The sequence below is a fragment of the Eublepharis macularius genome, chromosome 11 (assembly GCF_028583425.1).
Source record: "Eublepharis macularius isolate TG4126 chromosome 11, MPM_Emac_v1.0, whole genome shotgun sequence".
In the NCBI taxonomy this organism is placed as follows: Eukaryota; Metazoa; Chordata; class Lepidosauria; order Squamata; family Eublepharidae; genus Eublepharis; species Eublepharis macularius.
This window is the reverse complement of record NC_072800.1, coordinates 92,798,433-92,812,028: the sequence shown is the minus strand read 5'-3', so window position 1 is coordinate 92,812,028 and position 13,596 is coordinate 92,798,433. Positions and strand designations below refer to the sequence as shown.

The 13,596-nt window shown below is 47.1% G+C and overlaps 1 protein-coding gene and 1 long non-coding RNA gene across 3 annotated transcripts in view; one reads left to right on the top strand and one right to left on the bottom strand.

Annotated features, from left to right (window-relative positions):
• NBEAL2 (neurobeachin like 2) overlaps positions 1-2,109 on the bottom strand; it is a 206,444-nt gene extending 204,335 nt beyond the window's left edge. The window contains exon 1 of the mRNA XM_054990898.1: positions 2,007-2,109. Within this exon, the coding sequence (XP_054846873.1) occupies positions 2,007-2,057 (51 nt within the window). The 5' untranslated portion in view covers positions 2,058-2,109. The remainder of the gene's footprint in view (positions 1-2,006) is intronic.
• On the top strand, positions 1,678-10,336 carry LOC129337294 (uncharacterized). 2 transcript variants are annotated; one of them, XR_008597809.1, is made up of 3 exons: positions 1,678-1,730; positions 4,596-4,773; positions 10,158-10,336. It is a non-coding gene; the product is annotated as an uncharacterized LOC129337294 (long non-coding RNA). The 2 variants fall into 2 exon arrangements; XR_008597810.1 differs by lacking the exon at positions 1,678-1,730 and adding an exon at positions 2,284-2,361.
• Positions 10,337-13,596: the final 3,260 nt, after the last annotated feature.

The following is a 13,596-nucleotide window of genomic DNA, read 5'->3' as shown; positions in this document are numbered from 1 at the left end:
AAAGCGATCCTCCCCACCCTAGGGGGACCCCCCCCCCAAAGTCAGGCGGTACAAAGGATGGGGGAAGGAGAAAAAAGGGATTTCAGGGGCTCCTAGAAAGGGGCGTGCATGTGTGCGCGCGTAAGAGGTGGTAACAGATGGCTGCACAGATCTGTAAACCAGGAGAGAAATATAAAATAATGTAACGTTAAAATTATGGTGCGTGGCCAGGAAAGGAGGGGAGCAGAAAGGAGGCGTTCTGGTTATCCCAGATGACAACAGGGTGGAAACATGAGGCAGAAGGTTCCAGGGGGAAGGAGCAGGTCAGAAACAGATAAGCAAAGTTTGGGTCCAGTAGCGCCTTAAATACCAACAAGAGTTTCCAGAACAGAAACATCTAAGCTTGAAACTCTTGTTCATCTTTAAGGTGCTACTGGACCCGAACCTTGCTCATCCACTGCAGACTAACATGGCTGTCCACGTGAAAGTATTTTTAGGAATAGACAAGAGGCCCTTGGCACGCACAGGAGTGGATAGAAGGGGAACCTGCCGGTGCCCCAGGGAGGTGGGGGGGGGGGGCGGGGATCTCAGCATGGAGATGCCATAGAAAGTGACAAGGACTGGCTGAGCAAGGATGCATCTCCATGCGGGCTCCAGTTCACAACAGTTGCAATAAAACCACAGGTGCCCTTTGTACTTTACTGCAACCCCCTTCCAAAAGAGACCTCTGAGAAGAAGGTCCAGAGGAGTTAGCCACGTTAGTCCGTAGTTGCAAATTGTAAAGAGTCTAGTAGCACCTTTAAGACTAACCCACGTTATTGTAGCATAAGCTATTGAGAACCACAGCTCTCTTTGTCAGATGCATCTGACGAAGAGAGCTGTGGTTCTCAAACGCTTATGCTACAATAACGTGGGTTAGTCTTAAAGGTGCTACTGGACTTTTTACTACTCTGAGAAGTGAGTCGCTGCTGTGATGTAGCGGTTAGTGTCAGACTGGGTGGACAAGGATCCAGCCCCCATGCAGCCAAGCAACTCATTGAGGGAGCCAGTCAAGAAGCCTCCACCTGGCCTACCTGACAAGGCAGTTGTGTGGAAAACACAGACAAGAAAATAGAAGGGTTGCCAGCCAGCCTGTGCTGCTAAGAGAAAGGGCCAAGAGGGATTCTGTAAGAAGGGTCAAGGAATACCCTCCAGTGGGCAGGGTCAAGACACCCCCCCCCCCAATTTGGCAGCCCCCAGGTTAGGTTCCCAGCCACTCCACGATCACAAAGCGCAGGGGATGGGAAAGATTTTTAGCTGCTCCCCATTTGGGAGAAAGGGAGAAAGAAAGCCAGAGAAGGGGAGCTCAGGTGCCCAAATCTGGAGGGTGCCAGGTGGAGAACCCGGGACAGGTGGGCAGCCGTGTTGGTCTGAAGGAGGACAGCAGGATTGGAGTCCAGCGGCAACATGGAGCTCAAAGAGGTTTTCGAGGTGTCCGAAGAAGGGAACTCCAACTCCTGAAAGCTTCTACTCTGAAAAGCCTGCTGGCCTTTCAGGTGCCCGGACTCTGATCCAGGTGGAGAACCTGGGACAGGTGGGCAGCCGTGTTGGTCTGCAGTAGAACAGCAGGACTGGAGTCCGGCGGCACCTGAGAGTCCAAGGAGGTTTTCAAAGTGTCTGGAGCTCTGACTCGCCAAAGCTTCTCCCCTGGAAACCTTGCTGGACTCTCAGGTGCCAGGAGGACTCCGATCCAGGTGGACGCGCAAGGACAGGTGAGCTGCTTAGGAAGCCAGGGAGGGCGCAGGCGGCTCCCCGAACAAAGAAGTTGGTCCCCCAAGAAAAGGGGGGAGCAAGGAGCGAGGAAAGCAGAAAAGGGGGGCAAAACAAGGGGCGGAGTCAGGGGCGGGGGGGCGCGCAGAAGGGACAATGGCGGGGGGGGGGGCGGCAGGTGCCTCCAGCCGCGGGGGCGCGCCGATGCCTGGAGGGCGAGGGAGAAAGGCGGGCGGGGCGAAGCGCGACCCCCCCCCCGCCAGCCGCGGCGCCCGTACCTTGGCGAAGTAGAGCATCCACAGCTCGTAGAGCCGCTCCTTGGAAGCCATCCTGCCTGCGCGCCCGCCCGCCCGCCGGCCTCCCTCCGGGGGCGGCTCAGGCGGGGGCGGCTCCTCCCGCTGCTGCCGCCGCTGCGCCCGGCTCCATGGGGCGGCCAGGCCAGGCCAGGCCAGGCGCGGCGGCCGGGCTGCTAGTGCCGGGAGCGCGCCGGGCTGCTCCGGGCTGCGCCGCCGCCTTCCTCCGCCATGCTGGGGCCGCGGCGGCTGCTGCTGCTACGCCTCCGCCCGCTCCGGCACCTGATTCGCGGCCCGGCCCGGCCCCGCGGAGGAGGAGGAGCGGGAGGCCGCCCGGCAGGTGGGACCCGCCCCGCGCGCCTCGCCCCAGCGCCCCGCCGGCCCCGAGCCGCGCGCTTGCTCCGGAGGGGGGCCGCGGGCACCGGCGGCGCGCGGCCATCCCGCTCCCGACGCGCCTCTACGCCGCAGCTAAGCCGGAGTTTACTTTGGACTCTTACTCTAGAGTAGGGCCATTGGCACCGGCGGCGCGCGGCCATCCCGCTCCCGAAGCGCCTCTACGCCGAAGCTAAGCCGGAGTTTACTTTGGACTCTTACTCTAGAGTAGGGCCATTGGCACCGGCGGCGCGCGGCCATCCTGCTCCCAAAGCGCCTTTATGCCGCAGCTAAGCCGGAGTTTACTTCGGACTCTTACTCTAGAGTAGGGGCGCGCAGCAATCCCGCTCCCAAAGTGGTTTTATGCCGCAGCTAGTCCGGACCCTACTTCGGGCTCTTACTCTAGAGTAGGGCCATTAGCACCGGCTTCGTGCTGCCATCCTGCTCCCAAAGCGTCTTTACGCTTTCAGTACAATCCTAAGAGTAACACGACTCTAAAGCCGTTGATATCAATGGGCTTAGACTGTCTCCTGGTGGTGCCTTACTCGTAAGTAAGTCTGGAAGAGGGCTGATAGCCCGTGCAATCCTGTTCAGAGTTCCTCTAGTCTAAGGCCATTGAAATGACGGGTGTTAGACGAGTGTCGCTTTTCATAGGATTGCACTGTTCATGAATTGGGATAGGTTGAAACGGGTCTACTCGGGAGTAAGCCCTCGCTGAAATGGGATTTGCTTCCGAGTGAAGTTGCCTGAGTCGCAGCCTTATTTACTAACAGGAATGAAATTCCCGCCTTTCGTTCTAATGGTGCAATCCTAAAAACACTTTCCTGGGAGTAAGCCCTGTTGACTAGGCCTGCCGTGGGTTCTGAGTAGTCCAGTTTAGGATTGCTTGTAGAGCTGTTTACTCGGCAAGTAAAAAAAAAATTGAGGTACGGGCGGGTGGATTGGCGAATCAGGTCAGGACCGGCAAGCCCAGCTGTGGACTGGAGAAAATTTTACTCATTGCCTTGCTCGAGAGTAAACCATTTGGAGAGGTGTGCATCTTCCTAAAAGGCGATTGCACAGATTTATTTAATTATTTACAACATTTGTCACTGGCCCTGGAGTTAGATTGTACAGAGTAAGTCAATACAGTGAACTGAATGGGACATCCAATAAACAGCCAAAAATTTGAAAACAACTGAACCAAAGCATAAGTATTCACAGGAGGCCTTAAATAATGCAAGGATTACATAGTAGGATCCTGCTTCTAGCAGCAGACATTAGGAGCTATAGAAACTTGTATAGACCAGTCCCTAAATAGTTGCCAGCCTCCAGGTAGAAAAAAAAAGAACCTGCCGTGGTTACAACAACCTGGTAAAGAATTTCAAAATTGTAAAGAGCACAATAGCACAGCAATTCTGTTAAATTACAAATTATATTCATTCCAAAAATGCTAATGTTTTCCATAGATGACCGTTATTCGTTCACATCCACTAACAAACCATAACAGTGAAAGCAGGGGTCATTTTGTAGAAAAAGAGCTGGAGGAACTCATTAGCATAACTCACTAGCATATGCCACGCCCCTTGCCATCACTGGAAGTGTATTATTAGCATAACTGATTTGCATATGCCACACCCCCTGACATCACCTAGCCTGGAGTTTTGGACCCAATCCTGGCCATTCAGGGCTGAAATTGGGTCCAAAATGGCAAAAAGGGGCTGAAAATGGCCGAAAAGGGACCCAAAATGGTCAGGATGGGGCCGCTGCTGAGTGGGAGAGTGATCCACCACCCATCAGAGGCCTGATCCGGCCGTTTTGGCCCCAATCCAGGCTGAAATGGGCCCCAAATGGCCGAGACTCAGGTGGGCAGGGCCACCTGACATGTGACCTCTTTGGGAAACTGCCAGAACTGTATTCTGGTGCGTTCCCCCTTGAAATGAGCCCTGAGTGAAAGTAGAAACATTTACAATCAGATGAACAAACTGCCAAAGGATGAGAGTCCCCAAAAGTTCCTGGATTCATCCTGCTTCCGCCCTGAGCCTGCTTGCAGGGAGGGCGGAATATAAATACGATTAAATAAATAAATCCGATGTAATTCTGATAGCCAAGCTACAAGTGACGCCTGACACAGGTTGGACACTTGTCTGCTTCCCTCAAGTTTTGATGGGAAATGTAGGCATCCTGGTCTTGCAGCTGTAATGGAGATTGTTCTTTGCTTAGGTGGTTCCAGCACAGATGATTTCCCAATTCCTGGAGGGGAGTGGTCAGGAAGGGACCCCCAATTCCACCAGGAAAAATCCCCACGCTGTGAAGAGATCAACAGCTACTCTCCTATTTCCGATGTGCTTTGTCAAGAGCCTCCCCAAACAGCAGCAGTCTACAATGTCAGTTGAACAAGGTAATTCCTCCCTCCTCTAATGCTATGATAGGACCCCAGAAATCCCAGAATTACAACTGATCTCCAGGCCATAGAGATCAGTTCCTCGGGAGAAAATGGCTGCTTTGAGAGTGGACTCTATGGCATTCGACACTGCTGGGATCCCTCCCCTACCCAAATCCCACCCTTTCCGGGCTCCGTTCCCTAAATCTCCAGGAGTTTCCCAACCTGGAGCTGGCAATTCAACCTTAAACCTTGACCCAAGTAGCTTTCTAACAGTGCGGCTCGCCCGTCTGAGCAGAAAGCCCTCCTGAATAATCCCGTTTTGCATAATTTGTGGAAAGCCAGGAGATTGGGAGCTTTACTGATCTCTTCAGGCAGGCTGTTCCACAAGGCCACCACAGAGATGGCACGTATATGGGCAGCTGTTGATTTTGCCCCTGTGCAAAGGGGCACCTGCAGAAGGCCCTGCTGCAATGAGTGAAGCTCTCTTGGTGGACCAGCATTTACTAGGAAGTCAGTCTCAGGTAACCGAATGGGGGTTTACTTTCATACCCTTTACTTGGGAGGGAGTTCGAACCAACATGCAAACTGTATGGCCTTGTTGATCACTGCACCACCACTTGTTTCTGAGGAGGCATGGCTATAGGTGCTCACATGCAATTATACCTGTATTCCAGAATAGTTATTCCGGAACAGCAGTCCCTCCCTTGGAGCACATAACATTAACAATGAACTGACAATAAAGACTAGAGGAGGGAGAAATTATCATATTGTTTGAACGGAAGGTGACCTTGAATGCAACATGTACCTCCCCCCCCCTCCCAGTTTACTGGCCATAACTGTAACTTGTATGCAAATGTAAGACGACTCCTTTTTTATGACATACCTGGGGGGGAGGCCTAGCCTTGCATTGGAGTAAATACTGTAAACCATTTAGCTACCCTGATTGCAAACAGCGCAGGATAGCTAGAGGTCACAAACTGTGCAATCCTTAGCCAAGTTGCTCCAGTCTAAGCCAATTGAAATCAGTGGGCTTAGACTGGAGTAATTCTGTTTAGGATTGCAGTGTAACTGATATGTAAGGCAGTTACACTACAGTCCTAAAGAGACCTGCACCTTGCTAAGATCATTGACTTCAGTGGGCATAAATCTGTTTAGGACTGCATTGTTGGAGCTTACCCAAAAACTGACAGTTCCATTGGCTTTGCTGAACCGGAACCTCTTTTTTTGGAATAAGGCTGTAGTCCTGTGCCCACTTACTTGAGAGAAAGCCCTGTGGAATTCTGGGAATTGCGTGGAGGAAACCCTCCTAGGGTTGGGCTACAGCACATTTATTCAGAAAACAGTCCCTTTGGGTTAAGGCCACAAGCCGAGCCTTGGTATGAGTGTAAAATTGATAAGATCATGCCCACAACGGTGAACATCATAGCATTTAGGCCAGGGGTGGGCAATTGTTTTGGCTCGGGGGCCACTTTGTGGGAGCGGAGGTTAGCGGAGGGCCGCACCTTTTAAAATGATTGCATTCATTAGTTAACTTTGCATTTCAGAAAAGGTATATATGGTATCATAAAAATCAATAAATATAAATTAAATAAAATAGTGGTAGTTTTATTCAATTTATTTATTGTGCTAATTTCATATCATCTATAGCTCGGTTCAAGGCGGATTTTTCTGACTGTCTTGGCGGGCCACAAAAAACTCTGTAGCGGGCCGCATGTGGCCCGCGGGCCGCAATTTGCCGACCCCTGATTTAGGCAATACTTTTAGCATTTAAAATGCTTTGTACAACCTTGTCGTCATCTTTACGACATTGCAGAGTGGTCCTGGGGCTTAGAGAGGGCAGCTTACCTAAGGCCTCACAAAGAAGTTGGTGGTAGAGGTAGCATTTGAACCAGGGACTTCCTATTTCTCCCTCAACTACCATGCTTAATGTATCAGCCACTCACCTTTCTGTAGCTTTTGTGTTAATTCACACTTTAGTATCTCTGAAAAGCAATTTTTTTTTATTGCAACAAACGACAAACAAAAGTTCACATAGAGAAACAAAAACATAGAAACAAAAAACAAACGAATACATGAAAACATAGAGGGAGACATACCATCTGGACATTTTACAGAATTTCTTTAAGCTCGTTACTTAATCAATAACTCTTCCGTATTACCCATATCTAAACTAAACATATAACTTCGACTTTACTGCGAAGGTATCTGCATTTTTATCCCCCATACTTCAGCCTATCATTTATTGCCAACCTCATAACTCTAATTTTCAGATCCACAGATCATCAGCTCTGACCTCTTTTGCGTACAGAAAGTCCATGAAAGTCCATGAAAAACAATTTGTTGAGAATTTCAATATGTACTTAAAAAACGGATGAATTAAGCAGTCAGGTGGGGAAGCTAGCCTTGACTTAAATATGCATAATTCCACAGAGGTTGTTGTGTTATAATGCAACCCTATGAAGCCTTTCCTTAGAGTAAGCCCTGCTGAGTAGACAAAGGTGGGTTCTGAATAGACATGCTTGGTATTTCAGTCTTGTTGCAGTAAAAAAAAACTTGACTATTGCAATGCACTATACATTGGTCTCCCGTCTAAGTTAACTAGGAGGCTCCAATTGATGCAAAATGCTGCAGCTCAACTGTTAGCAGAAGCGAGCAGGAGCATGAACATCACTCCCATCCTACATCCTAGCCAAGCTACAAGTGATGCCTGACACAGGTTGGACACTTGTCAGCTTCCCTCAAGTTTTGATGGGAAATGTAGGCATCCTAGCCTTGCAGCTGTAATGGAGAGCCAAGCTGTGCTCAATTCAAGGTATTGGTTATTACATACAAAGCTCTTCATGGCCTTAGCCCAGCATACCTACAGGACTACCTCCCTCCACAGCAGCTTCGCTCATCCGAACAGGGTCTCCTGCAGGTGCCAGCCTGCACATGGGTGAAATCAACAGCAGCCCGCACATGGGCTTTCTCTGTGGTGGCCCCTACCCTGGGGAACGGCCTGCCTGAGGAGATCGGGAGAGCCCCCACTCTCCTGGCTTTCCACAAACAATGCAAAACCAAATGATTCAAAAAGGCTTTTTATTCAGATAGGAGGGCTATATTGTGGGGAGGGGGCCTCAGATGCGTCGCTAATGAGTTACGGACCATAGGCTTCACCGCTACGTTGCCTTGCATATTATCTGTTGCTTTGAATATGTACTCCTATATCCTACCATGCTTCATGTTGTGTAATGTCAGTCCTAGAACTGATTCAGAAATTCTTCAGCTTTGCATTGGATCCTTGCTAATGCTACGTCTTTGTAAAATCCTGTTGTTTATGGAAATGTCCTTGACGCTGTACTGAAATGTACTTGATACTGATTGTACTAATCTCACACTATGTAATCTGCCTTGAGTCTCAGTGAGAAAGGCGGACTATAAATGAAATGAATGAATGAATGAGGTCTTGTGGTACCTTAAAGACTTTCCATCTTCCCGGCAGACTTTCCAGTGGGTATGAGTTAATTAACGTGTGTGACATTAGGGATTAAGGTGCCACAAGGCTCCCTTTGATTGCTAAAGATGCACAGTAACTTACATGGAACAAAAATAAAAGCAGGAAGAAGAGGAACCAGCCCCATACTATGTAAGGCTATCAACTTTCGACCTTAAGTTAAACTTGACTGTCCGCTCTTCTTCCTTTGTTTTAAGAGCTGTGCTTTGCTTCTCTAACAGAACCCATAGATCTACTTTAATCCACATTTCAGTGAAAACCAAGAACAATCTATGCACTCAGCATAGATACTGAGACAGCCCGGGGGTGGGAGATCTTAATCAGATAAGCATAGCAAGTGGGATTGTTTGTATCCATGAAAGCCTAGACTAGACGCAAAACTTGTGAGTCTATAAAGTGCCACAAGTTCTCCTGTTTTGTTCTACTGCAACAACAGACTAACAGCGCTACCGCACCGGAAATATTAAGATGTCCTGGGAGACTCGTGTGTTCCAAATATTTTATTTTTGTTTACTACCTTTAAGGCTTGCCTTTCTTTCAGGGCAGACGACAGAACAAATGTTTAAATCAAACTGCATAAAATATTAAGTAAACAATGTATCAGGAGGAGTAGGCTTACAGATTGAAAACAGTGCCGATAAACAAAAAGAAAAACCTGTGTGACATACTATAATAGTTGTAAATTCCTGAAACCAGAGGGGCTGCCATGTTAGGTGACTGCAGCAAAAATAAACTAGGGTCTTGGGGAACCTTAAATTCCCATGAAAGCTTTCATTGACTAGAGCTCCCTTGTTCAGATGGTAAAGAGTCCAGTAGCACCTTTAAGACTAACCAACTTTATTGAGACATAAGCTTTCAAGAACCACCGCTCTCTTCATCATCTGTATTATGCATCTGACAAAGAGACCTGTGGTTCTCAAAAGCTTATGCCGCAATAAAGTTGGTTACTCTTAAAAGAGGCTACTGCACATTTTACTATTTTGCAACTACAGACTAACACGGCTAACTCATCTGGATCTTGTTCAGCTGCTATCCCCTCGTAGCATTGGAAGAAGAGGGTTCCATTCCGCAAAAGCGTCTGCTAAAATAAAATTCGGATCCAGTAGCACTTTAAAGACCAACGGGATTTCCAAGGTATGAGCTTTCGAGGGTCAAAGCTCCCTTTGTCAGATACCAGGAGGGGAATACAATCCGCATCAGATAAGGAGAGCTTTGACTCTTGAAGCTCATGCCCTGGAAATCTAGTTGGTCTTTAAGGCGCTACTGGACCCAAATATTGCTTTTCTACTATATGCCAATAATAGGGCTACCCACCTGAAACGGAGTAAGAATAGAGACAGTAGGAAGAGTATTGCAAAGAAGGAAGGCAGAATGCAAAGATGCAATGAGAAGAGTTTTAACTCTCAAAAGCCCACACACTGGGAATTTATTTGGGTCTTTAAGGTGCTACTGAACCCATATCGTGCTCTTTTAAGAATGTAAGAACATAAGAGAAGCCATGTTGGATCAGGCAAACAGCCCCTCCAGTCCAACACTCTGTGTCACACAGTGGCCAAAAACCCAGGTGTCCTCAGAGGGTCTGCCAGTGGGGAAGGGACACTAGAAGCCCTCCCACTGATTGCCCCCCCAAACACCAAGAATACAGAGCCTCACTGCCCTAGGCAGAGAGCTCCATCTGCACCTTGTGGCTAAGAGCCACGGATGGACCTCTGCTCCATATGTTTATCCAATCCCCTCTTGAAGCTGTCTGTGCTTGAAGCTGCCACCACTTCCTGAGGCAGTGAATTCCATGTGTTAATCACCCTTTGGGTGAAGAAGTACTTCCTTTTATCCGTTCTAACCCGACTGCTCAGCAATTTCCAACCCGTTCTAACCCAACTACTCAGCTGATTTGTTTTTGCTACAGACCAATACACGTACGTGCCTGAAACGAAGCAGGAATGGAGATCCCTGAGCCCTGAAAGCGGGAAGGGTGTTGCGAAGAAGGGAGGCAGAATACAAAGAGGTTTTTTGCCTCTCGAAAGCTCAGACCCTGGAAATCTAGTTGGTCATTAAGGTGATACTTCGTCTGAATCTTGCTCTTTTATTAGTTTTGGGCTACCCACCCAAAACTATCTTGCTGGAATAAAATTTTAGCATTTAAGGTATCCGGAGACCTCTGTTTATTTTATGACTGAAATGCACCTGGGCCTATACTACAAATGCCTGAAAGATGTCAAAGTTCTTGCCCTTTTGTTTTGGACGCGATGCAAACCAATACATTTGGGCCTTCCAGAGGTTTAAGATCCCTTAATCTGTCATCTCAATCTGTTGCTGCTGAAATTGCATAAATATATTGGAGAGCGTATGTTTTGAATTTTCTCATGCTGTGAATCTTGATGGCTGTGGGGTTATTCGGTCGCTACCCTTTTCTCTCTTGCTGCTTTGAAGACCTACACCGAGTGCAGCACAGTTATAAAATTCTGCAAGCAGGTGTGAAAGTCACCCCATCTCTGGGCAGGCTTTCGGAGTGCAGAATAGTGGAAGGGGCAGGAATTGGCCCTCCTTGTTCTGCCCCCAGATCTCCAAGCAACCTGCTGAATCAGCCCTATATTTGTACAGGCATGATTCTGCTTACCTCTACGCCCAAGGAATGTATGTGCTTTTGGACACCTGTATGGGGCAGAGGTGTGTGTCAGATGGTTACAAATCTGGGATGCTTAATGGCATAGCTTTGCATAACAGGAGGTCTTTGTAAACTTGCATTTATTTACTCTATATGGCATTGTTTATTGAAATCTCCTTGATATTGACTGTGCTAATCTCACACTTTGAGTCTTAGTAAGAAAGCAAAATAGTAAAGAGTCCAGTAGCACCTTTAAGACTAACCAACTTTACTGTAGCATAAGCTTTCAAGAACCACAGCTCTCTTTGTCAGATGCATCTAAACTCCCCTCTGTCTGGACATCAGGGGTGGGGTCATCAGCCATGTGACCATTTCCTCCAAGGGTGATTTAAACTTTTAAAAACTCCCCTCATGTTCCAGCTGACACAAAGTGACATCATTGTGCGGTCCTGGGAGCGTGTGTGCACTTTGTGCACACACATGTGGTACCAGGGGCACCAGCTCCCACCAAGAGTTGCCCCTTGTGCTGGCAACCCACTGAGTCCCACCACCTCTTTTCCCAGAAAAAAAGCCCTGGGGCCACCCCTGAAGTTGCAATAAACCAGCACTGCTGGAAAAGTCCTTCTGGAATATCTTAACTCTTCCAAAACTTCTAACCTTCTAAACAACTGGAAGAAAAACCTTCTCTTGCATTGAAAGAAGCAAGATCAGTTGCATAAATCACACACGCATTAATCATCTTTTTGGCGAAGTGTCTCTGCAATCAGTCTCTTCTATTATAAGGCAACACAAGTCCTGTTTGCAAGGGCGCGTTTTCATATTCATACACGTCTCATCTTTCAGACTCTCTCTGAAATAACCTTTGAAAGGTTGAGTAATTTATTCGCGGGAGAAGCATTCATCTCTGTCCTTCATCTTTCTCAACATAACCCAGAGTTGTGGATTCCTTTGTCCAACACCTCATTATGCTGGTTCGCGCCGCTGACATCGCTGCGCCTGTCTGTTTGCTTTGATGTCTCCTTCCTACAGTGGCTTCTTAAATAATTTAAAATGCAAACATCTGGATGAAGAAGCCAGCAACATCAGGGCTGGCTTGCAAGATCTTTCCTTGTGGTGCTGAACCAGAAAAATGGAACAAAGTCACAATCTGATTAATGTCGAGTGTTGAATTGTGTGTTTGGCCAAATACTGAATTTAAGCAAATCTCAACTATTGTGGACTGTATCTAGTATGGGACATTAAATTTCTCTTTTCAGATGCCAAATAACAAAGCTTGTATTTGTCTAATCACTGAAAATTGGGGGGGGGGGGAGAATCTATTATGTACAAAACAGACCTTTTCACCTATCAGAACATTTCACATGTTGGTGATTGACTATAATTTTTAAAACGGCAGGAGTAAGAGTGCTTATTGATCCCCAAAGAAACTGAATAAAAAATGACATTGAGTGTATTTCTAAACTGCTGACAACAGCAAGAATATTACTGGCATAGAAAAGAAAATGAAAATTGTCCTCAATTCAGCAATGGTTAAAGAAGTTCTGAGCCCCTCTAGATTTACTGAACTGACCTCTTTGTGCAAAGTATAGAAATGGGCATTTGCAATCTGATTAGAATCTTTCATGTTGTTCAGAAATGTATAGATTATTGTTAAGTTCATTCAGGAAGTGACAAATTTAGCTGGTCATTAGTTATTTAGGAATCCGATACCTATAATTTTCATTGTTCTGCTGCAGAATGCAATATTAAAGTAGAGAACATTCTTAAATAGGTATACTCAGAAGTAAGACCCGTATATTCAGTAGGGCTTAGTCCCCGGAAAGCGTTCTTAGGATTGCAGGCATAATACATAGCGCTGACTAAAAAGTTAACACATGATCATGTCAAATTTCCATTTACCTCAATGAAAGAGATTTGGTCAAGGGCTTAACCATGCAATCTCAAACATTGTTAACTTAACCGTTGAAATGAATAGCGCAAAACAGCGTGCATCCTATGCAAAGTTACACCCTTCTAAGGGTCCGTTGAAGTCAATGACTTAGAAGGGGTAACTCTTCCTAGGATGGCATAGTAAAGTGCTTAATTTCACCTGGATGGTGCCTTTTAAAAAAAGATTTTTACTACATTTTCACAGGGCTAGTCACAGCTCTCTAGAGCTCTCTCAGCCCCACCGACCTCACAGGGTGTTTTGTTGTGGGGATAATAATGGCATACTTTGTAAACCGCTCTGAGTGGGTGTTAAGTTGTCCTGAAGGGCGGTATATAAATCGGATGTTGTTATTATGTTATTATTATCTTTTGTTTCTGACATTTCTAAATTTTTGATAGCATAAGCTATCATAGGGCTTCAGAGTACTTGGACAGATGCTGAAAATTTGACCCCACCCTATTCCTTAGCTAATGCATCATATTGGAGGGTGTGAATTCAAGAGAAATCCCCTTGTTCAGCTGTCAGCGTGCTCATGAGCGCAGTCATAGCATGTGCCCCGCATGCATTAAAACATCTTCCACGTGTGCTCCATGAAGGCTGCGCAATGCACATTCATGCGCACTATGCTATCATGCAAGCATTTTTAGCTGCATTATACAGAGCTGGACTACTGACCCATTACTGCCCACTCCAACTGGCAATGCCGCTCCAGGGTTTCAGGCAAAGGGAAGCCTTTTCTAACAGCTGCTGCCTATCTGAGGTCTCTTCATTAGAGACACCACGGATTGAATCCGGGCCTTTTTATTGGCA